This window comes from Enoplosus armatus, chromosome 1 (assembly GCF_043641665.1).
Source record: "Enoplosus armatus isolate fEnoArm2 chromosome 1, fEnoArm2.hap1, whole genome shotgun sequence".
NCBI lineage: Eukaryota > Metazoa > Chordata > Actinopteri > Centrarchiformes > Enoplosidae > Enoplosus > Enoplosus armatus.
Window position 1 is genome coordinate 12,778,402 of NC_092180.1, and position 27,355 is coordinate 12,805,756.

General features: G+C 41.1%; 1 protein-coding gene across 1 annotated transcript; it reads right to left on the reverse strand.

The window, feature by feature from the left end:
- Window positions 1–2,726: 2,726 nt before the first annotated feature.
- Window positions 2,727–25,252, reverse strand: apba2b (amyloid beta (A4) precursor protein-binding, family A, member 2b). The gene is made up of 13 exons (XM_070902676.1): window positions 24,781–25,252; window positions 23,137–24,188; window positions 20,494–20,574; window positions 18,834–18,873; window positions 18,152–18,297; window positions 12,699–12,734; window positions 10,186–10,272; window positions 7,819–8,004; window positions 6,057–6,236; window positions 4,695–4,907; window positions 4,435–4,554; window positions 3,788–3,928; window positions 2,727–2,798 (listed from the first exon to the last, which is right to left on the reverse strand). Exons 1-13 carry the CDS (start codon window positions 25,250–25,252, stop codon window positions 2,727–2,729), a joined length of 2,826 nt encoding a protein of 941 aa, XP_070758777.1.
- Between the last annotated feature and the right edge of the window lie 2,103 nt (window positions 25,253–27,355).

Consider the following 27,355-nt stretch of genomic DNA (forward strand, 5'->3'; position numbering starts at 1 on the left):
ATTTGCAAATTTGCTCCATTTAAAATTTTTGTAATTTTACATACAGCTACTGTAGTAAAAGAAAATCCTTAAATAATAAAATCAAAATAACAAAATGTTTAATATTTCTTTTTATATTGCATCACAGAACCTGCACTACCTAGTTGCAGGCATTAGGGGGAACTAGAGACTCAAAGTGGAAACATATGGCAGTGTCTTTTTCCTATTTCTATACTACATACTAATAGTACATAATATGTACTATATACGAGTCTTTAAAGTACACAGTTTTGTTGATGGTATACAAGAAATCAATATACTTTACCGTTTTATACCAACAGGTATATCAGTCAAACTGCATCTTTAGAAATGCCACTGCCCATGAAACTTCACAGAAAGAAAGCAACATGCTCTTTCAAAGTCTTTCTGGAGCTGTCTTACCAAGTGCAATTAATTAACTCTTTGATTAATACACTTATTTTGCAGCTGTCAGCACTGTGGGACAATATTAGGAAAGGACTTTAACAACAAACTCAAAAACCAAGCCTTGTTTACTGAGATCTTTGTTTGAGTATACTTAATTTCTCTACTGTTCCAGTCGGAACAAATAGCATGTTCAAGGTCTGCTTAGAATTATTATGTAGTGTTGAATTTGCACACAGATACTGTGTTTGTTTCAGTTCCACACTGCATGCTTATAGTATACAGTGCATATATACACATATACACTGCATACTTATAGTATACAGTGTGTACAATATAGACCTAGGCTGGTGTAGGTATATAAGAAATCAAAGTACTTTACAGTTAACAGGAAATGATGCAATACATGCACCGACAGACATCAATCAAACTGCAACTTAGTAGTGTCACTGCCCATTAAACATGATTTAATACTCTTGTTTTCTAAGGTCTTTGTGGAGTTGTTTTACCTTCTACCATTCATTTTAACGTTTTTGCATCTGTGGGTAGCTCCTCTATTTCCTTGTTTAAAAAAAAAAAAAAAAAACCTGCTTAGAGTTGGTATACAGTGTGACTTTGAGACTCATCTGGTAACTCCTGATAATCAGACTGAATTTTGAATTTTACTGAAAGTAAGTCTTACTAAGGCAAAATGATTAAAAAAAAAAACATTTGACTCACTCAAAGTTATGAGATTTAAATCTCAATGTACTAAATCAAAAATTCTGATAGTAATTTACTCTTTGAGTAGTTTGACTTAGTACACTAAGTCAAAATTATGTGATAAGTCAAACTTTTTACTCAACAAATTTAAATTATTAACATCATTCTGACGTACCATTAGTGTTTTTATCTCATCACATCTAACTGGTGGCAATGGGCTTCCATAGAAAACAGTCTTATCGTGAAAGTACATTTTTAGAACAGGAAACCTCCAGTCGGATTGATCCAGTCCAATAAAAGCAGCCAGGTTTAGCTCAGATTTTATTACCTTGCCACAATGACATGATACTACTTTACGAGGCATGCACACAGATAATGTTCATATGGTTAAAATTTACTACAATGCATTGTAAAACCATTACTCGGTGGTAAGGCTTGTTTCTGTCACAGTGGTGTGATTCACAGTTCTCTCTTTCCCTCTCAAGACTGAAAGCCAACATACAGGTGGGAAGATGTTTGCAGTGACTAAACCTGTGTGTTTTGTTGTGTTTGTTTTTTTCTTTTTTTAACATGAGCACAATACTAGACACATTTCTCTTTTATGTACAGACATTCTAATACTGCTTATGGCAATGGGACAGCTCGCACAACACAGTTACATTCACAATCCACTCAGTATGCATGAGTTTCAGTCAGGAACACTAACGATGAACACACAGTAGAGTAGCACACAAACAGAAACTTCCATTTTTCATACATGTGACTTTGATATCAAAAGCGTAACTGATGCATGTTAATAGTTTTATTCAGTTGCTTGTTATTTAAATGTGTGTGAGTGTTTGTACATGAGATTTAGAAAAGACTTGCCATTCAGAGGTTGAACTTGTGTATTGCCGTATAATGAAGAAAAATCAAAAAGGATATGGCATTTCTCCCATAAACCCCTGCTGCAAGCATTGGTTTGATTCACATGTACATTATATCAACTTAGCATATTTGAACCCAACGTTTCAAACACTAAACTCATTCCCCTTTTCATTGGCAACAACTTCGATATCTGGCATTTAATTGTGTCTTTGCCATCATCATGGCCTGCTTTCAATTCAACAGCAAGATTCAATAAGTATTTACAATGCAGCTGTGGCCCCTCCCTCCCCACTGCCTTCAGTCAGCAATATTAGCAAAATATGTATTTACATGAGAAATAAATAAACGGAGAAATGAAACTATACAAGAAGTATAGTAGAAGTATCATATTGCATTACATGAATATAAAAAAATAAATTGTGATGCATTCACTCGATAAGTCCGTCCACACAATCTCACTGAGGTGACACAGAAAACACAAACAGGACAAATAAATAATAAAGTACCCACACACACACACACACACACACACACACACACTCTCTTCAGCTGGTCGGATGGAAAAAAAGCATCTCATGTCAATAAAATGGCCGTTGCATGTTAAGCATAGACAAACGAGAGATGATGAAGAAGTCATCAGCTCAAAGAAAGAAACAAAGAGAAATGAATCGACAGGGAGAAGCCCCCCCCCCCCCGGTCACTGGTCAGCTTGGTTTGCCCCATACGATAACCAATCACAGCTGACTGGCCATTGTTCATATGTACATAGGCGTCTCCTGTCCTGTGAGAAGTCTGAACATGGCTGCCGGCATGGTCTTCATGTGAATCTGGCAGTGAGAGGAAGAAAGAAACAATCTCAGTTAAAAGGCAAAACATTTTCAAACAAAGTATTTTCTTAGAGATATTTTGAGGATTGTGTGCGCGTTTATTTGAATGTCTAATGAGAATCATTATACCCTAGTATACCTCTTATACCCTCGTTACTCCAGCTTCTGAAACGTCTAAGGAACTGAAGTTGTTTACATTATGATGGTTTCAAAGTATAACCCAAAAAGCCAGAAACTGCAAAAATACCTTTGCACTTTTTTTGGTGTAACTCTACTTTTATATGTTTTAAATGCTGGTTGATCTCCTGGTTTCTATACAGCAGACTTAAATTATCCCACAATGCAACATAAAAAGTAGTGTGAAATCAATGGTCACTAAAGAAGATTTATGTACCATCACGCAGTGCGCAGACAGTTAAAAACAGCTAAATTTATATGGCAGCTGGGTGAGAGGAATGACCTCAGTCGAGTTTTTGACTTCGCCATCTTTTACACTACAACGTCCTACTGTCCAGTTTCCTGTACAGTGAGTAGTGAATGATGAAGGAGTGAATGGTTTCAAACTCTCCTACTCAACACAGAAAACAACTCGACAAATCCTTTCCTTTTAAAAGCTTGTTGAAGCCATCCTTCCACAATGAGAGAAACTTGCATCCACATTTGCAATGTTTTTTTTCAGTAGTGTGACATGTTTGGCTCTGACTACTCTAGTGATATATTGCACCTCCAAAATGTTACAGGACTTGCCAGAGATAGAATTAAAAAAGAATCAAAGCAGCGCAGAGATATCCTGACGTTTAGCGTCCAAACACGCTGAATCCTACACTTATACCCATAATGGTGAATTGTTTGTAATGCAGGATTTCTGCGAAGCCCAGTCTGAAATAACCCATCATGGTTATCTTCTTGCTTAACTTCTAAGTTTCTCTATATATATACATTTGTACATTATTGTCCTCTGTGTGTGTGTTTGTGTGCATCAGTTTAACCTCGCCGACAGAGTTCGAGAGGGCCTGGACAATCTTCTCATGTGCTGTGGCCACGACACTCTGCCCATTGATCTCTATGATCCTGTGACCCACGCGGACCCCACCTCGCTCAGCAATGCCTCCTCGCATCAGGCTGCATATCTGACGGGCACACGCAAGGAAAAGTTCATTAATTACATGAATGCCACTGGAAGGGTAAAATGTCTGCAGTGATACGGTGATGGCATCTGAAACTGAGGCTGTGGGACCAGGAGAGATAGTTTCAACTGATAAACTGCACATTACATCCTTGCTAAAGATAATGGGTTTTTTGTAGCAGAGAATGTATTCGGTGTATAAATATTGTTCAAGGAAAAACAGCAATTTATCACAACACTGCAAATGACACAGTGTTTCTTCAGTGTATCCAATACAGAGAACATAAAATAATGAGCACATTAATCTAAACGGAGACAGGAATGTGAAACATGCACCTGCTGTTCGGTTCAAAATATATCAAACTAAACATCAAAGTTAACAATTTACACAACAAAGCAGTACATTTTAATAATAGTTTGCAAAATTACAGCTTTTGTTAATATTACTAATATCAAAGTAACCAGCATACATGTTCCTGGGTGACAGAAAGAAGTCAGAATTATACTTACAATGCCGTTCTGGACACTGAAGCCCAGCTGATACTTCAGATCTGGTCTCTTGATGAGGACAGTGGTAACAGGAGGGCAGCTGACAATGTTCATCTTCACCTGAACCTGGTTCTTCAAGCCCTTTAACACAGAGAAACACACACACACACACACACACACACATAAATAAATGGTTTATTGTGTAAGCACAATGTTTAATTATTATTTATTTCATGTAACTTTCAGCCACACTCTTGTGTACATCCTCAGTATCTCTGTACCTTAATGATTCCCTGACAGGTGGCGAGTGGCAGCCCCACTAGGCTAGTGTTGTTGATGGACATGATCTGGTCTCCGATGCTGAGCTTGCCAGAGCGAGCCGCTGGCCCGCCGTTCATCATATTGGCTAAGATAACTGTGGGCAGGATGGAGCCCCAGCCGGACTCCACAATCACCACACCCAGGATCTCCCCTTTACTCTTCTCCAGCTGCAGCTGTGGGGAGACAGGAGGACAGTTTGTTGGTCATTTTTATGTTTCATCAAGGACAGAAATATTTTTGTGTTGCTGCAGTTGATCTGAGAAGCACCTCATTATGCTACAAATTGCTGTAAAATGCGTAGAGAACTCGTTTTCAATGAAAACTATATGATTTTCCTTTTGATACCTGTCAGAAATGTCACTTTTCTAGCCCTCTTTCTTGGATATCTTTTTCTAAAGTTTCTGCTAGAGCCCTAAACATATGTTTGTATATAGCACATAAGTAGATGTGTAGATCAGTATATCAGTATAAGGCACTTTTGGTTAGAAAAGTGCTTTACAAATAACATAATACTATATCAGTCATTAATTTCCACATCAAATCAATAAACAGTCTTGAATCTGCACCTCAAACCTCCACCTGGTGTTATCTCAGTGAACAGTGTGAACCACTTCACCAAAATCAAGCTGATCTGAGCTGCAAGCCAGAAGAGTTATTTCTACATCAAGTTCTATTTAGCTTGAATATGTTATTTATATGTATTTATTTATGCATAAACTGTAAAAGATTACCGGTGATCTATTTATAGTAATTTATTACATCAGCATGTTAATTCACAGGCCTCACAGCAGATGCGTCTCGTGCACACGTGATGCCTTGAGAAATGAACTTATTCTCAACACAGTTGGTTAGGAAGCTTTAGTGCTTTAAGACAGCCCAGTTTCCCCATCACTAAAAATTACCCAGGTGCCTCTGAAATAGCAGCGGTGCGGTGGTGCCCATGCAGCCTCTCTGCTCATACAGCAGAAACTGTTTCACCGCTTCTAATTCTCCAAAAGCCTCCAGTAATGCTTTCAGGGCAGAGTGTTAGCTAAATAGGAAATGCTGCAGCAAAAAAAAAACAAGAGTTGACATGCTCTGAGTAGATTTTACTGCACCATCTGCCTCTTAATCTGTCTAATTAGTTAACAGCTACTATATACTTGTGTGTTTCTCTGATGGCCCTGCAGCATGAGTGCTGTTTGTGCCACACATGTTAAGTCTCACAGTGTTTATGTCCTGTTTTTTTTTCTTACACTGACACAAAACAACACACATCTGCAGAAAAGTCCTGCAAGTTGCAAGAAATGTTTGCGTGTACTGCACACTTAATGTAGACCAACCTCTTTGCAGTTTTCAGAGTTGGAGAAGTGAATGAGGTCGTCATTGTACATCTCCTGTGTGTTGATGATGTCACTATACTCCTTCTGGCTCAGGTCCTCGGGGTTAATGCCATTGGCTCTCAGGAACTCCTGGTAAGCGACGCTGAATGCCTGGCCGATGGACTGAGCGATGAGCTGGGCCTGCAGACAGAAGAAAAGCAGGAATCATGACATAAACATGTGTTTGTGATCTTGTTTTGTTAGATCCACAGAATATTCAATGAGTTGTGTATAAACAACAACATAGTGGAGGAAAAAAAGCATCCGGTGGCATCAAACAATAGTTGCACTGAGTGTGCTAAGAATATGTTAAAGCATAATATAAATTGATTTTCACTGCCATCAGCTATTTGTTCCCTTTGTGAGAGCAGAAAAAAACAGGTACACGTTCCTGCTCTAGTTTCAATGAGGAGGAATGAAGGTTAATGAAGACAAACAAAATCTACACAAAATGAATTGTCTGTCTTTACAAGTACTCAAGTGTGAGGTTTATCGATGGTCACAATAACCAATAACCTACCAGCTACAACACGTTACAACAGATAAATGGTTGACATGTGCAGCTTCAGCCACCCTAAGTGGTACTCATATGAAAGCAAACAACTATTGTAACAATATCCACTTTTATATAATTAACAGTGTTAAAAGACATCCAGTGAAAACATGACAGGTGGTGTGGGTGAAGGGGTACTTGAGCTCATCTGTTGGGACTGTGGGGGTGTACAAAAAAAATACAAAATACACCAAGGAAGAAGGAAAAGTGAATTTGGTACAACATGAACATGTAAAAAAAGATGAACATGTAAAGCTTTATCTTGGCTGTGAGCGATAAAATAGATCAAGAGAGTAAAGACGGTACATAACATGTCATTTTACAAGCTGTATTTTCCTTGTTAATAGAATTCCATACTTGCATATAAATCTCGCCGAATTTGCAGACATTAACGGCCCAAACTCTCAAAATCAGTCACTGTGAATTAGTTTTGCAGAACAATAAAAAACACTGCAAACAACCAGTGGAGCCACAATAACACAAACAGTTTATAAGTTGATGGATGAGCGGCTGAATGGTTCTATTATAACTCTGGCCGGCCTTTAAAACCTGGCAGCAAAATTAGATGAAGAAAGGACAGATTGGAGTCCAGCCTTTATACTGACTGGCAACAGACACTGAGTTGCTGGCTCCTCTGTTCATCACTGTACATGTTGCCAAGTCTTGCTGAATCTGCTTCAACAAGACAAGCAGCAGTTTGAAAAAAAAAAATAGAAATAAATAAAAAATGCCCAGCCAATTTACATCATTTCATGTCAGTGGGCTGCTCTAATCAGTTATTAAAAGTCGCACAACAACATTTTTCTGTATATTAGCAACAATATTTGTAATAATGTGGAGCAAATATGAAAAAAACAAAGTACAGTAAAGCAAATAAGATGATGTCCTGGAGATAAATGGAGAAAAAACATTAATATTGGTGATAACCGGGAAGCTGAAGCAATATCCGACAATCAAATAACACGTGTCATCTCTTCACTGTCTTTAGATGTTGGAGGATTTATCTACCAAATGAGTCCTCTTACATAATGACAGAAAGATAAGAATGTGACTTCCTTTAGTCGCTGTCGTCTGTGTGACATCTCACCTGCTCCCAGCCAGGGGGATTTAAAATAGACACATTAACAGACACAGCAGGTTTGTGAACTCGAAAACACACGGAGCACTTACATCTTCAGACTCAAAGACATGGCATATCATCTTGTACTGCTTCTTTGCCTCGGGTGCCCCGGGCGTAGTTTCAATACAGTCCTGTGAGGCTGTGCGCGGCATCCGACGTCTTGCCATCAGGACCACAATGTTCCCAATATCGGCAATGTAGGATATAGTGCGGAGTGCGTTGTCCATCATCGTCTCCTGTAGGGCACATCAGCCAAAATCACAAACGTCAAAGGCAAAACCATTAAACATCAACACTATTTTAGTTTTTATAACACTCTCCAGCTAAGTACAGTTTCAATTTGTGAATTTAAAAGCTGAACAGTAGAGGAAGAGACTGTAATGATGGCGTAGATATAAAACAACTCCTGTAACTGTATGACAGCGCGCATGTTCATTTTACCGGGATATAAAGACCTTTTTGATTCACAGCTGTGAGCCCTGGAATAAAATAATAAAATCCACCTGGACCTAACATCTGAAACAAAAACACAGAGGCAGTTAATAATTCAGTGTCTCCGGACCAACTCCCAAAAAGCTGGTGATGTCATCAATACAGGTCTTTATTCGCTGATTTCCAGTTGATAGAGACGACTGGGTTTATTACTGTAAATAGACTGCAACAGCTATGCACTGTAATGCAATGTACATACTACATTTTTTAGATTTGGTTCAATATTTGTATGCTGGAGCAACTCAGTATGATAAACCACTAAACTACAACCAGATGTATATGATATATGTACTAACAATATGTGCTGGAGAGGCTAGAGCCAATAAATAGACAAAACACTAAATAATTATCACAATTACACATTTTAATCAACAAAATGGTGTAATAACACATATCTATTTGCTCTATTTCCTTTGATCAGTCATTGTTGAGAACTGCAGTTCACCAGAGTGCAGCGTATTTGTTTCCTTTCTTTGCCAAAGCTGCATGATCCTTTTAGGGCAGAGAGTGAGATGAAAGTATTGTTGATAGAAAACATACAGGCCTACTTTTGAAAGTAGATCTCGAGTACGTGTTCACCTGAAAATAATCAACAAGTGCACAAAAAACTCAGAGGGGGTTTGATATCAGAGTGCTTGTGTTGATGAAACAAAGTGATTTCAGCGGTGTAATCATGTTTGTTCACTCAGCCAAATAATTGTCTTATGTCATAATGTAGATTTTATGAGGCGTTGTTTTCTGAACACAGCTATGGAACTGCAGTTCAGAGACGATGTGGACTTGGAATCTGTGGGTTTGCGGAGATGAACTTGTATTTGTTCGTGTTTCATGATAATATGCTAAATTCTATTTCCGTTTAGTTAACTTCACTTCATTAACTGTGTCTGGTGGTTTTATTCCATTAGCCTAATTAGTGTTGTTGTTCCAGCCCACCTTCGGAGTTGTTCTTATTATGAATCAATGTCAAAAACCCCATGCAAGCTTTTAATTGCAAAACGAAGGCTTTTTACTCCGAATCTTTCTCTCATGAGTGCCAGGACCAGTGGCAACCAGATGGAAAAGGGAGGAAGATAGACACTGCATTGCAGCACATTAGTTTCTGCCAGGCGGCTGCCCACACACACACACACACACACACACACACACACACACGCACGCACACGCACACACACACACACACATTCAGACACTCTGTTCAGACGGCCAGACAGCAACTCAGAGTGAAATACTGCAAATGAATCATCTATCACATATACATTTAGCTGTTACTGTAAGCACAAAGTCTCTATTTATGATCCCGAGAACTGCAAAGCTCTCAGAAACATATCTGCTGCTAGCAAAGACTCCACCTCCTGTGAAGACTTGTACTGCCGCGCCACACGGCTGCTTGTTGTGAAGCTAAAAGGCAAGACAACTTTGACAAAGCTTCTGCAAGCGTGGAGAGGAAGAAAATATCATGTAGTCAATATTGTAAATTTGACAGCCTTTTTACGAATGACTAAGTATAGATGTGGTCATGATTTGGATATCTATACTAATGTACAATTATGAAGAAACGTTCTTCTACAAGGAGGGTGGATTGTGCTGCAGTCACAGTCCATGCTCCCCGAGTCACCCTCCATGCGCAGATGTTTGTGCAGTATTTTTTGGCTTTGCATAGTTTATTCTTATCCTCAGTCAAAGAGAATTCTGACATCATGAGGTTAAATAAATAAATAACAATCAGTGTCGGGGTTTCATAAGAAGCAGTTTGTGTCAACAGTTAAGCTGCAGTTATGTCAGCTATGACACAACAACACTCCCCCGATGTTTAGCCCTGTATAGCTCAGTAGGCGGCCGAGGTACTGTCGGGGCAAACAGCTTTTATTCTCACTGGAGAGAAAAGACACTTTGGACAGAAACATGGTGTGCATGTTGGTACTCACCTGTGAGTCTGCGTTGAGGACTTTGATCCTCTGGGTGGAGATGAACAGATCCACCTCAGTCAGGGTTTGAGCATCTCCGTCTGCGTTCTGCGGAAAGATGAAAAAAACCAGAAGAGTTGGTCAAATCGTCTCCTTCGACTTTGTTCAAGTTGTTGTTGACTGTTCATGGTAAACAGTTAGTCACAACTGCCTGAATGGTGTCTGTGTTAAATGTAGGAAAGCATTAGTTTTGATATCCAAAAGGCATGCATGTATAGTTTAGGGTCCAGCTAGGGAAATGCTTGTTAAGATGGACAGGTTGTTGAGTCTAAAGGTGAGGTGGAAAAAGGCAGATAAAGGAAGCATTTGGCAGTGGTGTTACTTTACATCAACTGTCCTGGCACGAGGACGGCAAGCTGGCACGGAAACAAGAAACAGCTCAACACTAAACCCTTACCAGCTGGCTGTTTGTGCCAGTGAGAGCAATGTAGCTTCAGCACGGAACACACATTCCCCTCTAATCACTGTGTACGGCAGACTAATACAATTATATTCGATTTTGCTTGATTAAAATTGCCTGGTGCATTTCGAAATAAGGCAGTAGTGCTAAAAATATTAATAAAACACATATAGTTGTAATTAAATATTTAGTGTAACGAATGGTGCCATGTATTTGAAGCTGTGACTTGTAAAATTAATTAGTTATTTTATTTTTATCCCTACCAAGTGTCTGAAGATGCACGGAAACTAACCACAGTTGGAAAAAGATTATTATTACGAGATATAATTCACTTCATCCCATTGTCTATTTACATTAAAGAAGTGCAAGTTTCCTTTTGCCCGTCCCCAAAGAAAAGGTGTGTAGTTTCCAATCAGCTTGGCATACGGGGAACAGCTAGCTAATTTGTGATTCAAAATCCAACTTGTCTTGTGAATTTAAGGCGTAACGGTCTGCAGAGGCTGCTGTTACAGGAGAAATGTGAATCAGCCTCTTCTGTGACAGACTTCTGCCTGTATGATTGATGCCGTGCCAGATGATAAGTCTATGTGATTCTGAAAGCTCATACTAGAACCTGATGTTGCTAAACTGTGATGTCAAGTTATACAAAGGTAAAAAGAAATAAAACCAATATAAAACCAATAGACCAAAAATGGACAGCATCTTTTCTTTCTTTAAACAGTGTTTAATTGTTGCACGATTTGTATTTTAAGCTCTCCTCAGCTCCTCATAACATTAAGCCTAAAATGCAGCATGCAGTCGTAGCTGAGGTTGTTTACGGATGCTCCTTCTCTCTACTGTATCTCAGGATCATCAGAGTGTAAAGAAGCATGATATGAACTGAGAATTATAGCAAGAATTATTTTCTGCTCTAGCTGATCAAAACTGTGTTAATTACACAAAACTCACACGCGCTGAATTACAATCTCACACATACATAATTGAACTTACTTGAGGGTAACAGCAATGTAAGTACAAAATGTGACAAAGTACTCTTTGAAAATAGTAATTGCAAACACAAATTATTAGAGCAGCAGCTGATGACATGAGCTTTGCGTTGGGTGAAGTGATGATTCTCGCTGTATTTCTTTGGCCCTGAGGTAAAAGGTTATTACATTCACTGTGTTGTGCTTTTTTGTATTTGAATTTCTGTTATAATTCCCGGTTATCTCTGTATATTCATAATGTGAGGAAACTGTGCAAACTCACTGGCTCACTAAACCACCAAATCCTCTGATTCTTCAGTTTAAAAGAAGAAACTTAATTTGACTTTAAAGTGTCATTAATAGCACTTGAAAATTGTTCCTGCACTCAGCTAGAGAGTGAAATAGCAGGATTCAACTATACATCAAACACAACTAATATACTAAAGCTTGGGTAAGTGGTTAATGAAGTACAATACCTAATATGTTTTCTCTTAAACATACATTTATGATTTCATGAAACATAGTGCTATTGCACAGGTTAATACAATTAATTATATGGTAATTACGGCACTGTATGAAGAGAAACCCAATACGTAATACAGCTTGGAGCTTCTCCCATTGTGTCCTGCTGATATGTCTTCGGTTACCTTGTTGTCACAGTGGTTGCATATAAATTCATGTCAATGTGTTGTTTTTAAATTTGGCTTTGGCGGTTCTCAGTTCCCTTAAAACACATCTTCAACTTCAATCAGTGTGAAAAGTCCTTTTACAAAAACATTATATGATGTGTCTGGTTAAAATCTGTCATTCCAGTTTGCTGATATTGAGACATTTTAAGTTACATTATTGTAAGACATTATATAGACTTATGAAAGACCCTCACTGCCAAAATGCACAGCCGTTCACATAAAACAAAACATGCTTGTCTTAGTTCTGGAAAACCTGACAAATATTTGTTTGACTAAATTAATGAGCACGACAAATGTGACAAAGACACAGATGGGAGAGGATACATGGAAACAGACAGGCACAAATTAAATGAAAAAGAAAGGGTGAGAGTGGAGGGAAAGTGGCCAAAGGGTCTTCCTTTTGCTCTGTTTATTACACACCGCCTTTTTCTTGATTTTGGCAGCCTTCTGTACCCTCTGGCAGGCAGGCAGGCAGGCAGGCGTTGGGACAGGACAAGGTCAGCGGATACAGGAGCACAAAAAACAGGAGGAAGAGGAGGAGGAAATAAAGAAGGTAAATAAAAGAAGGTAAGACAGTAAAGCCCCAAACCAAACGGCAGGTCTGCTATCGCTGCTCTCAGAGACAGAGAGAGAGTGACACAGAGAGAGAGGAAGTGTGGGTGTGTGTGACTGTATATATGTGTGTGTGTGTGTGTGTGTGTGTGTGTGTGTTTGTTTGTGGAGATAGCGTTCGCACAGCCGTGTTGGTTATCAGATACAAATCAAAACAGCAATTACAGAGGGTAATAATTGCTTTTTCTCTTTTAAACACAACAAATCAAAAGCGTGCAGACATGAATTGACACTGTTCGTGCACTCTTAACATCTATGTAAAGCTCTATAAGGAGGGTCTAGAGGGTTTTTTGGATGTTGTTTATCTCTTACATTTACCAAAAGACAGACAAATTAAAAAAAAAATACAATCTAAAAACACTACAGCGAACAAAGACAACAAAGTCTACAATTCAGGTTGCGTGTATGTGCACTGCTCTTACAACCGTCCGTGTTCGTGTCACAGTCTAAACGCTATTAGCAGGAGAGACATGCTGGAAAACAATCAACAACACTCACAGAGGCAGGGGAGGGGATAAAGCCCCTAGCACGGATTTAAACTGTGCGCTTGGGGTTTGTCCTCTGGGCTGCATAAAAAAACGTCACTATGTTTGGAATTAAACAGCTTAGATCAACATGGAGGCAGTTTTACACAGCTAATGTGTTTGATTAGTTCATCAGTAATTCTGGTCTTGGCGTGGGCCCTACAGTTGTTAAGAACTTATACTGATAATCTTTTGGAGCACTTTGTAATCTTTCAAAATGAACCCTTCTGTATAAAGTTCAAGCTGAGCTACTGCCCCTCTCTCCATCTGCCATCGACCAGAGGAAATGATCTTGACCCTCATTACATTTCCGAGTGTGAGACTGGATGTTTGCCTGAGCCTGAAACTGCTAAGACAGTATTAGTAAAAAAAAAAAAAAAAGAGCAGAGAAAACAGCCCAAAGGGAAGAGTCTTTTTCGGGTTTTTGTTTTTAAAGTTTCCTCCTCCGTGATCAGCTCTCACGCAAGACAGACATCAGAGGCTTTCAGCATCTACTGCTCTGCTGAGGAGGAGCTGAGCAGGGAGGGGATAGACAGCAGGAACGGGTGAGTGGGGGGGGGGGGGGGGGGATGAAGCTGCATAAATATTACATCAAACAGAGTGAACATCATGCCAAAAAGATCTGCATAAATAACCTATACGGCCTTGCTACAATTTACCTGGCATCCTTCTTTTTGCTCAGTTCAGCACTACAGGGTCTAAGAGCACTCCTGTGCTTGGATATGCTACATGTGAGCTTGTTCAGGAGCAAATATACAAGTACGGCTGCACGTTACTGCATGTGTGGGTTTGTGTGCAGTCGTCTGAGTCCGTTTCAATGTCAAAGATTAAATGTTGTTTGCCGTGCAGCTACTCATTTGTCCAAGAGGGACAAATCAAGGAGATAATTGACGACTTCTTGTTCAATGGACCCGTTCCAAGCAGGGGAAAGCACTAAAAGGTGATAACTGTTGCCATGGTTTCATCCTGGCAAAACTTTTTGCGGGGAAGGCAATTGTGCATGGCAGAGAGTGAGTGAGTGAGAGAAGAACCAAACACAGATTGGATAGATGTCAAATGATGCCAGCAGACATCCTTATTGTGGTGAAGAGGGCTTTTAGGCTTTTTAGGCTTTTAGGCTGCCCCTTTTCTTTGTCTCAGAAAGCCCTTTGATTATGTTGTGACCCCTCAGAATGGGGTTATTAGGAATTTGGGGTTGAATCTACAAAATGCGATTGCACTTGTTTAAGCCAGTAGTGGATTACAAACACTTCATAATAGACTTGACGTTGTCGTCTTTCATGCCACATTCATGGTTACGATGTTGACATTGTTTAGTACTTTTTTTGTATGGAAACTGAGAGTCGAAAACTGTCAAGTACCAAAAGTTGACACCAAATACCTAGTCTTTAATCAGATCCCAAGTAATGTTTTGACATCAGTACCAAAATTCTGGTTTTGTATCTGGAATTGTCCCTTAAATTGTCATATTCCTACAGATTTTACGTTTACGTTTTTTTTGCATAATTATATAAATACTTGAAGGTATCAGTAGCTATTTCAAGCACTCTTCAGCCACAATTTGATATACATTAAGACACATTTTTTGAGCCTGCACGAGGACCACTAACCCTCAATCCTAAGTAGAAGTGGGACAAATTACACTGAAGCCTGTAAAATGAAAGGGGCTGAGTGGCAGGACTATTGGCGTATTAGGACAAAGCCTTAATCATCAGTCTGCCCCTTAATTCAAGGACCAAACTATGTGTTTATTTACTTACCGTTACCAAACATAAGGAACCTGCTAAATGTGGTTAAATTAGAGACGATGCGACTAATTTTAGAGGCCAGAACAGATCTCTTCACTGGCACAGAGAGTGCATTTAAACTGGCGTGATGTTTGCTGATATCATGTACCTGGAACCTGATCATGATTTTTGACCTAATACTTCCAACTTCAGACACATTCAGCACAATAAGTTTCTCTGTCTCTCTTTCTCTACTCTTTTAACTCCTGACGTTTCCCACTGGACAACCGCACTCACGTATATCTATCTCATCAGTGACAAGTCTCATTACAGCATGTAACTTTCTAAAAGTAGACTACTACATGGGAGGTCATTTAATATTTAGAAATACAGCCAAGCTTGTGTTCACATGAGAGGGAGATGAAAGAGACTGGTGTCTGGGTAGCAACTGTGCACCAAAACATCAGTGCAGCATTATGTCATCACGTCTCGGAAAGACCTGCTTTCATCACACAATGTTATGGACCTGGGGTTTTCTCCCTCTCTTTTCCCTGTGTTTTCCTCTCTTCCCCCTCCCTCTTGTCTCCTGTTTCGTGTGTCTCTCCCATGTGTCCGCTTGGGTGGAGCTGCTGGCCCTGCTGATTCACCTACACACCTGTAAGTCTGCTCATCACCACACCTGTCATCAATCCACAATCAACCCTGCAGCGTATATACACCGGCTCTTCTCTCCAGTCTTCACCAGTTCGTCCGTTTACCTGCGTGGTAGTGAGTCTCGGCCTACTTATCCTATGATCTCCTGTGTCTCAGGTCAACCTGCATTCTCTCCGTTCTGCTCCGCTCTGCTCCGCTCTGCTCCGCTCAAGTGTTTCCCTGGATCTCCCTCAAGCCTCCGCCACTACACCCCTCTGCACGCCAGCCTTTCTGCTCTCCTCGGTCGCCATTCACTGCCTCCTTCTCCCATCACTGGACCTCCTCTCCCTCACCTGGACCCCGGACATCTGAACATCCCCTGCTCCTCGTTCCACAGCCCTTCACCTCCCTCTCTGCCCTCACCTGTAAGATAATAAACCACTTAACTCTGTCAACTGCCTCTGAGTCTGCTCTTGAATCCAAGCTCTGTAGTAACCCTAACATACAAGGAGTCCACGACTAGGAAATGTGAAAAAGCTGAAAGTCTACCTTTCTTAGGGCAGCTGTTTTTTTTTTCTTGGACACAAGCAGTTTGGGCAGAGTAACAGTGATGAAGAGAGCAATCAAGCTAATCAAAACTAATATGAGTCGAGCTCCTCTATGCTGCACTGGTACCATCCACAGTATTTCTCTGAAACTGCACTGGAATATCATCATCACAACAACATTAGTGAACAGCAGGGAGTGAGTGTCAACGAGGGAAATATAAGGTTCACATGCCAACAGACCCATTATCCAGCCAGCTGTGTCAAATACAGGCCCTGTGGCCCAATCTGGCTAAGTTCTTTAGCTGCCCTAAAAGACCACTCATGCCTAATATATGACTGCAATGTTCTGCTCTACACGCAAACAGCACTGATGTCCACGTACATTTCATTAGGAGCAAAATGGACCAGGCTAAAGCTAAAAATACCTCATAACTATCAAGTTACAAATAGATAAAGATAAAATATTGTAACAATGTTAAAATAGCAGAGTTTCTTTACTTGAGTATGTGTAAAATGCATCTTTGTTCCCTCCCAGATATGTACAGTAATGTGAGAAATGAATTCAGATACTGTATGACAAATACGATCAAACATGCAGTATTAGCCATGTAAAGCCGCTGGACATATTTTGACACAGTGTTACCAATGCAGCTTAAATAACAACAAGACGACTGTAACATTATGCTGGCACCTCTGGGGAGAAGAGAGAGAACCACCATCATATAAAATGCTCTCTTAGAGTGGGACAGCAAACCATCAGCACTGATCGGATGCTGTCTCCTGGGGTGTGAACAAACACGTCTCAACAACACCTCTAAGAGCCTGGAATAAGTTAGAGGGGAATAGGCTCTCAAATAGCTGTTTTCTACTGCAGGAACTTTCTAGGTACTCAGGAAACACAAAATCTAAACATCTAAATTTGTTTTCTGGTTCCAAAAATGTTCTTTCCATGACTCTGGAACTACTGGGGTAGAGTGTCATTGATTGGTCAAACACAAACCTCAAGGCTGCTATAACCCTTGTATAAACCACTCATGCATACAGTAAGAAAGCATTAGTTTACAGAAATATCAATATTAGGACAAAAGATGTTTTAACATGCATGTTTATTAGATTAAAAACCAAGTTACAGTCTGTAGTCAACTTCACTCTCTTTATTCTCTCATCGTTGCTGCCTCTCTCTCGTTCATTCACAAGCTCTGTCGACCACAGCTCTCTCTCGTTTCCTTTTTGCGCTCTTGGCTCATTCACACTTTCTATTTCACTCTTTCTTTTTAACTTGTGGGAAAGCCAACAACATGACCCTGTTTTTAATGTTAACAAACAACAAGAAATGTCCACCCTCCATCCTAATATTAATACTAGTGGTGCCCAGTATTTCTTTATTATGTGAATGAAGCTGTACATCAGTTAAGCAGCTGCAGTGTCTGTGTTTGACCAGTCAGCAACATTTGGCCCTGCAAACTCCACCCCAATAGTTCCTGAATCCGAAAGTACAACCCCCGGAGCAGGGACTCTCTTTACATATGGAACTATCGTACAGGAACTAAATGTAGTCCCTGGTTCTTCTGGTCAAAATGCACTAATAGTAATTTTTTTTCTTTTTTCAGAAAATTACTATTAGTTCCTGAGGTTAGTTTCTGGGACGTTTTGGTCAAAAAGGGCGAAGGATCATTATTTCAATATGTACAACTCCTCCAGAGGAAAACAACAGCATAACTGGTAAAAACACAGCGTGCTGAATGAGAAGAAGTATGAATATGGATATCTTCAGGCCAAAAACTAGTGAGTCAGTGTGGCTGGGTCTGAGTGGGTGTGTTTTTGAGTACCTTGACCCTGCTGACAGCCTCCTGGGCCTGCATCATGCGTATGTTCTTGGAGGGGTTCCTCTCAGACAGCAGCTGAGTGGAGCCCAGGTAGTTAGCAGCAAAGATAATTCCATCAATCAGGTCTTCTGGTTCGCAGGGTCCTGGGACTGGGCCAGGGAGAAGCAGAGAGGATGATGATTAACAGGGAGACACAGGGAAGGACAGAGAGCGGTTAGACTGAAAGGGTCGGGTGTGCGTCGGAGAGGGTATGGTAATCACTGCAGTCAACGAGCTGTGTGGAGAAATAGAGCCAAACACTGTTGCTCTGGAGATGGAGAGATGGTGATAACAGGCCAGTTGGACCGAGCAGTGAGATGGCCACTGGCTGTGAGCTGATGGAGGTGCAGTGCTGGTGGGAGGCTGGGCTGAGATTAATCTGCGTCTGTGATATGTAGATGTGGACTCTCAAACACCCACTCAGGGACATAATGCGCTGTCATGATCTGAAGGAGCAGACAGGCAGCTAAGCCCCTCACACATTATTAGTCCTAGCATCTGCCCAGATGCATTGAAAGAGCACTAGAAGACTTATATCAGGCCTGCGATATGACAGACTGAAGTCAAAGCAATACTTGGAATGGTTCCATGCAATTACAATATTTTGATTTCATCACCAAACAGGTGTGCAGACAGATTGACTTACCATCGACAAAGCTGGGGAAGGATGCAACCTTCTTTGTTGGCTGGAAGACAAAAACAGGATATGACAGATAAATAGGTTTACATTGAGTTGAGCATTTCTCTCCAGTCTCGAATAAACCAAACAAAACCTTTAAGTTTCAATCTGTTTGTTATTGTTGTCAGGTGTTACACTTACACTAAGATCTGCTGCACAAAACTGTATTCAAATGGCATGTGTCAGTTCATGGAATCAAGGAGAAAATCCTATAGATTTAATTTTAAAGAGCACCTCCCAATTTTTGACATGATGAGCTGCTGCTTTACTTCAAGTTAAGTATTAGAAAACCTGGATGAGGAGAGAATCTTCAAGGAAAAGGAGCATCCCATCCTGTAAAACCTTTTCTGTTTTTTATTGAGGCAGTCTAAGAAAGGACAGGTTACATTTTATTGCTTTTTACGTCCGCTTTGCAAGACAGTGATTGTGATTCGTCCCTGACCTTCCACAAACATGCAAGCTGACCCTCCTGTCATGCGAGACACGATGCCCTTCTACCATTTTGGCTGGTAGTTGGTTTTCACAAACTGCCACGACAAAACCAATCCTGTGTGAACAGTATAAGCGACTTGACACTTAAAGTTTGACATGACATGTTATGAAAACAGTTTAAGATGTCGCCCTGCTACAACAATAACTGTGTTTTATTTTCATGACTTTCCTATCATTGCCCTCAATGATTGTTCTACCTGACTGCAGAGATGCAAACAAACCCCCTCGCCTGGTTCAAAAGATCGAGGACACAGAACAGCTCTGACACTCACAAAGTTTAGTCATGTATGAACACAAGAAAGGCTCAACGTGTAAAAGTGTGCATTTGAAAAGAAGCAGAATTAAGATCAATTACCAACAAGGCAGGAACCCCATCAGAAATGAATAATCTGACACTCTTGATCCCTGTGGAGGAATTCCCTTTGGTGCTTTTACTTGGAATAGGCATCATAAATATTCAGACATTTCTGTTATATTCCAGCAATGCTCTGCCCCACATTCACACAGTTACATAGATATACACCTTGGTACTTCTCCTGTTGCAGAAACTGGGTATACTGTATGTGCCTCACTCAAGGGCACTGCGAAAGTGGGTGTGGAGACTCTGTCTGTGCAAAGCGTTACTCATCCACTTCACACATTGACATTGCTGTGGGAGGCGGGAGAGAGGAGGATGTAAAGGAAGGAGGAGTACGCTATAGACAAGAGATGGCCACAGAGAGGGCAGAGAATTGTGAAGTGGTTCAAACAGTCAACCCACTGGATCTATTGGATCCTCTGTCCTGCTCCCTACACGTTCAGAAAGTTTACTCTGCCCCAAGGACGGGGATGTGTGGTTGGAGCATGTACAGGAAGCATCCATTCAGCTGTGTGACATCTCGGTGAAAAATGGCTCTCATAAAACCGCAAGCACACAAGCTGCTCAATTACCAGGACGCGATCACGGCGTAAGCAGATGACATGAGCTGAGGTTGTAATTACACAATTACTAATTTGCTCAGGCAGTCACACACACACATGTACGCACACACAAACATAAACAACAATATCCTCTGTCTGAAGTGTGAATGACCTTGCCACAGATCTAAATGGTGATGAAGGAAACACCACGATACAACATCCAGCAACATCTTACCTCTGGTACGTTGTTGTTCTCCAGGGGAACGTTGAGGTCGGAGCGCTGCTGTTTTCTGGGTTGCTCTGCACCATTGCTCACCTGGCAGGTCAACACAGAAGAACAGGTGCAAGCAGATAAGAATTAGAATAGGATAAACCGAATACTAAGAGAGTAATATTGTATAAGATAAGTCAAACACATGGAAAACATTTCCTTTTCATGTGTGGTGGTTTGAAAGGCCTGCTACAAACAAGGTGTGTGTGAGAATCATTCACTGTCAAAACACTTTGGACCAATAATGACAAATAAATGTATAAATAAAATTAAACAAAATCATCTCAAGAGTGAAGCATTCTTTTGAGGAACACAAGCAGTGTCTGTGTTCAAACTGCTGTAAGCTGGCACATGGTTAACTTCTGTCTTTTACTTGTCCTCTAGCTAGCTTTTTCTTTTGTCTCATCTCTCATCACATATATGGACATATACAATACATCCAGCATACAATCACACAGAGGGAGGATTACATTTATTCTCCTGGATATCCATCTTGTAGTCCACAACTGCTCATTAACATTCAATCGTGTAACTGGTTGAAATGAAATCCTCCTGCCAATAAAACCTCTTACTCCTTGGTGTGGCAGTGAATAAGTGACATTCAGAGGAACAGATCATAGTGTTGTGCATCTGGAATTGAAATTAATTACCAATAACATGACATTAGTGGCCTCCTTTGCAAAAAGACAGCAAAATGTAAAGTCCTCATCAGTATTCATCCTGCTGCCTAACTCAGTTGTGCAAACAACCATTAAATTAATGAGATCTGTGTTGTTGTTTGGTGGGATAGCATGCTAAACATGTACAGAATCCTCAGTGAAGCCAGTCAAACCTTGTGCATGCCTTCATCTGTAATAAGAAATCCTAAAGAGGCTACATGTAGAACTTCATCATCCATAAATCAGCACCACATCCATTTTAATCTATTAGCATAATTAACACTCACAAGACCACCACCGAGAGGACTGGCAGCCTCTGCCAACGTGTACATGTGTAGACAACAGGACAGATTTAGTGTCTGATATTGCACTCCTGTAACTACTCATCAAATCCACCTAAAGTTAAAACAAAAATCATGTGGCGTTTGCAACTTTTCCATGTAGTAGGCAACACTGAAGCCACCAGACCCCTCCACCACAGCAGTCGATTGTCTGACAGAAGAGCTATTACTGTAAAATACTGAGGGCATTCTCAGCAATAAACAATGTTCATTATGCTTCGGGAAATACTCAACAGATTATCTAACTGAAGGGATAAGCTTTTATTATATTAAAGATTTATTTAATCTTCAAAGTTAAATATATGAGTGCTTATTCTTATGGACACGTGTCTATCTGACACTCTCTATCTGATGAATATACATGTTAGCAGGCTTTTATCAGATTGTCAGTGGTATTTAACAGTCGGTGGTTCATGGAAGAAATTCTTATCACAGATTACTTTAATACTACATACACATAGCATAGTCTTTTAACATCAATGGATAAAAGTGAACCTATTTAAGAAAACTGGTGTAATTAAACTATACAACACTTTCTGTCATTGAGAAAAGCCCTAGAAACGTGCTGGATTCCTTTACGACAGAAAGGAAAATGTCAATTACAACTCAAAACAAGTAAAAAGGAAAACTTTTGACTGCAGAAGCAGAATATTACGGGAAATGCAGTCTAAATGTTTAGGCTGCAAAAGCATTTGATCATTGTCTTATTGGTGATCATACCAACATGTCACAAATAATTGAACACTGACATACTGACAGTTAAAGCATGTAGCACCATTTAAAATAAGATTACAATACTGTGTAGTATACTTCCTCAAATCCATCATGCTAACAGAATGTGTGAGGATCACCTCCCTCTGTTTTGTAACTCTTCTTTTAACACAATCTTTAGGCTCCACACTGTGCAGCAAAGTTCTTATCTAATTCATTGATGTCCTGGTTCATTTAAGGGTCATGTCGAAGTGTTGTACAGAGAACATTTCATTTGATAACAGAGGACGAAAGGACAGAATCATCTCAGTGAGTCTCAGAGTAATCTAGATCTGCAGTGTACTTTACATTCTTCCAATTTAATCTAGTTATACTGTCTGACCCAGTTCTGTGCTACAAATGAGCTACACAGTGAATGTACAAGCACATGTGCGCAGTGTGGAGCAGGTGTGTATCAGCATGCTGCCCACAGGAGACTATGTCTGTTCTCCTTTTACCATCTGACTTTTAGAAAATGGGGGAGCTCTGCATGTGTTTGAGTCTATCGATGTGTCTGTACAGTGTGTGTGTGTGTGTGTGTGTGTGTGTGCATTCATTTATGTTGATACTGTTGGTGTGTTCTGTCTTTTCATCTATGTGCCTTTCTCTGTATATGTAGAAGTTATTCAGCACATTATATATATATATATATATATATATATATTGTATATTGTATAATTTCCCCCCAGGGATCAATCAAGTATTTCTGATTGTGATTCTGATTGTGATTCTACTTGTGTTGGTTTTATGTTCATGTTTTGGAAAAAACAAACCAACAGGGATGCTGTAAGAGGGTAAATGTGGACTCAATGGAAAATAACAATGGCCACAGCTTTAACCTCTCAAAAACAGCTCACCTGCTCCTGTGTCCATCTCTGTCTGTCTTCAGGAGAGCGTGGATGTGCCTTGATGCCCCTCTGGAGGTCAGGGTTGTTGTGGTGCATGGAGGGCAGGTTCAGGGACTTGGGCCTGCTGTCGTGACGATGGTGAGCTGGTGGGTAGGGGGCTGCATCAGGCTTGGGGTGAGGGTAGTCACTTGGTGCAGGGTCCTGCGCCAGTTCCTCTGGGCTTTGGTCAGTGCCACTGCTTAGACTCCCCATGCTCATACTCATCTTGATCTCCGCAACAATTTGGTCAATGTCCTCCTCCGCCTCCTCCCCCGTCTCCCCCTCTACCACCAGCACCTTACGGCTACGGTACGGAGAGACTCGCACTGAGTTCCCATTGTCCTCTGGGGCATAGTAGTCTCCAGTGTAGGCCCTTCCGTGTCTCTCCTCCTCATCACCATCCTCATCTTCGTCCTCATTAGGGCAGTACTCCTCGCTCTCTGCCTCCTCCTCTTCCTCTCGGGTGTGGAGGGTGTCTTGCAGGGAGGGTTGGTGGTGGAGATGATGGTGATGGTGATGGTCCAGGATGGGTTCTGGTCTTCCATTGTATATTTGCTCGTCCGGATCTTGCTCCACCACCTCGCAGCGAACCTCCCCCTCTCCCTCAGCCCACTCCTCCACCCTGTGCCTCTCTCGCCCCGCCCACTGCTCCTGCCTGACCTGGCCCTCCTCTCTCCACTCCTCCCTCGCCTCCTCGTCTCCGTCTCTCCACTCTTCCCTCACTTCCTCCTCTTCTCTCCACTCTTCCCTCACTGCTCCCTCTTCCTCCACGTCTTCCACCCATTCTTCCTCTCTCACCTCCCCCTCACCCTCTCCCTCCTCGGCCCACCCTTCCACAGCCTCCTGGCATTCATCAGTGTGGGCTCCGCCCGGCTGCATGGTCCCGGCACAGTCCCCCTGGCTGTGGCTGTGGCTGTGGTTGCAGTCTCCCTGGCTGCTGCAATCCATACCTTCCAGGTAGCTGTCATCCTCCGGGCAGTAGCGGATGTAGTAAGTCACACCTTCATCCTCCTCAGCCAGCCCTGCAAGGATTTATGATCGCAAACAGACATGTTTCTCAACACCTGGGGCTTGTTCCCATTTACAATGGGTTCCAAATTTGTAAAGAATCCCGAGATTCATTCAGGTTATATTTGCCATTATCAATTTAACTTACTGATGTCTCAATTGCATATAGCTACTCAACACTGGGATACAAGGTTTCAAAGTTTATTTCAATGTTGAACTTCAGTCATGCTGCACAGAAAAAGATGTTTGAACTTGTGGGGATTTTTTTGCCAAATTGCACCCTTGCTTGAATTCACAAGAAAAGCATATTTGTGGAAGTGCCAACATTTTTGTATTGAATTTTAACTTTTTTTTGAATACCTGAAAAATGTACTACTTTCGATGATGCTGCGGCCTCTGACTGTTATTTTTTAGTTTAGTTTTCTGCTTTCCTGTATATGCTGTTACATATTTTTTCAATTTAGTTTTTCCTCTACGATTCAAGTGTACTCTTTTGTCTCCCTTCACATTTTATCAAACAGAGATGAATGGAGAGTTCAGAATAAATAATGGAAGAATGGATAATGGAGGGGTACGGATAAAATAAAAAATTAACATTGTACTCACCGTCATCATAGTCTTCCTCGTCATCAGAGGTGTTGTTAATGTAGTCAGAGCTGGAGTCGTCATCGAGGCTGTCAGCTCCAGCGTGGAAGTCTGCCCGCTCATGGTCACGGTCATGTTCATGTTCTGGCGTGGAGGGTGTTGCTGGCCGCTGATCCTCCACTTCCGCATCTACTTGGTTGCTGTACCGCTTTACTTCAACCTTTGCATCTGCATCCACTTCTGGATGGTTGCGACTCACGTCTTGAGACTTGGGGGAAGAATATTGTGCCTTACAGGAACGGGGGAGGGATTTCGGATCATGTGACTCTTTGGGGTAGCGGACTGGGCGTTGCCGAGGGGGGAGGGCTTTCAGATCACATGACTCAGTATGATGAGGGGTGGGACAGGAGGCGGGGCCTGGAGCAGCCATACTGTTTCCTCCGTTGGTCCCCGGCCTCTTCCTATGAGCCATGATTGGCTGCTTAAAGGCCATGCATTGTTATTAGTTTGATCCTAGGAGACAGATAAAGACAGAGGGGCACGGCGTTAGAGCAACATCAAACACAACTGTTAATCCATCCGTGCAAGTGCATACACAAGAGAGGAACATACTACAATAAAACTGAATAAAATGTGTTCAAGAATAAAGCCGATAAGCGTTCGAGCTTTTAAGACAAGTACAACTGTGTGCACACAATAGATTCTTTTTATCAAACACACACATACATACAGCACACCCTTACAAACAAAGTCCTCCATTTATCTCTCTGCACTTTGCATACAGCTGCAACACATTTTCAGTGCCTGACAAACCAATCTATTCCTGTAATTGAGCACGACAGTCTCTGGTTTACTTCAGCCACATTCAGAGCACAACACGTTTGTGCTTACTTAGCACAACTTTGGTTTCAAATACACAACAATGGACTCAATATATCGCTCAGGCTCACCCTCAGCCTCAGAGCAATAGACACAAAGAGCAGAGCCTTTCAAAGCATACTGCTTTCACATATATCTAACGGGACACTGCCAGAGAAAGAATCAATAGTTAAATCAAGGTCATCTACACATAGGTCCTACACATGTGGCCTGACACCACTGGGCTTGCAGATGTCTATCGAGACTTGTATTGATCCTTCAGTAGCTTGTTGGCTGAGAATGGTCAACCCGGGAGACAAGTCTCTCCCTGAACAAGACCTGGATAAGTAGTGCAGGTGAGAAGACAGCAAGATGTTTCTTGCTGTGGTGAGCAAGCAGCCTGATAGCTTTCACAAATAAAATCCCAAATGTACATGTTTGTTCCCATGTGAACCAAAACATCATGAAGTTGAACCTCTACCTGCCTCAGTGTTGTGTGATTACTGTGATGAAACTCATGGAAACAAACAACTAATTTTACCATAAAATATCAAAAACTAAACTGTCAAAAATCATGGCCAGTCTTTTAACAGCTACATAATCCAGTTAGATAGACAAGAAGGTATTCTAACATTGGTTATATCAGCATTCAGAGCAACCAAGAGCAGGCTGTGCAACTATGACAAGAACAGATAGATATAAAGTATTAAGTTCACTTTCCCCAAATACAAAAATGGATGTTATTAAAAAGAAATGGTACTCAAACAAGATAAAGCTATCCAATAAATCATGAATGAAAGCTATTACAGACATAAAGGAGAAACACACAAACATGAAAGCCAGCATCACCACAAACAAACAGATTCCAGGATTAGAGCCAGGAGAGCACATTACTATTAGTTGTACTGCATTTTCACAACCAACTGAAAAAGTTCAAAGTATGTGTTCTGTATTTGTCTTTCTGTTTGTGCCCTGTCATCCACTTCGTCGCCATCCCCACTCTGTTGTGCCATCCAGTTGCCATGAACAACTGCCCTCAGAGGGGTGTTGTTGCTGCTTTCCCCCATTTTCCTTCACCATAATTACATTTTCCACCACCAGTGATTACGCTGGTTAATTAGTTTTGCACAACCTGGCACAAACACATCCCATCTCAAACACAAACACACAAATAAAGATACGCAGACACACATGCACACAGCTGGTTGTTCCACAGGTAGCCAAGACAGAGGACTAAGATTACATGCGCACACAAAGCACATGTACTGGGCTGACTGGCTCTTGCTGCTGTGTGGCACAGAAATGTTATAAATACAGTAAATAACAGCACTTCCATGGCGGTTACTGATCACACAGTATTTGTAAATGTACACACAGATACAAGGACACACATGTTCTCTGCACCTGATGAAATATAGCAACATGTACATCTAGTGAAGAAATTTTGTTAATAATTTAAAACATGGAAGGTTTTCACTCCAAACTTTTGTCAATGACCTAAAAGTGACCTCAGCTTGTTAACATCTAGGAAACATTACATTGACTATATCTCTTACCTGAGGTCCTGAGCTGAGATGTGGTATACAATAGCACTGGGATCTGCAGTAACAACGGCCTATCCTCCCTCCCTCCCTCCCATCTCTTTTCGCTCCTCCCTTCCCCCACCAGCTGCTACACAGCATGCACCTCCTTGACTCCACCCTCCTTCTACTTCCATATTATATCCCAGCATCCTCCT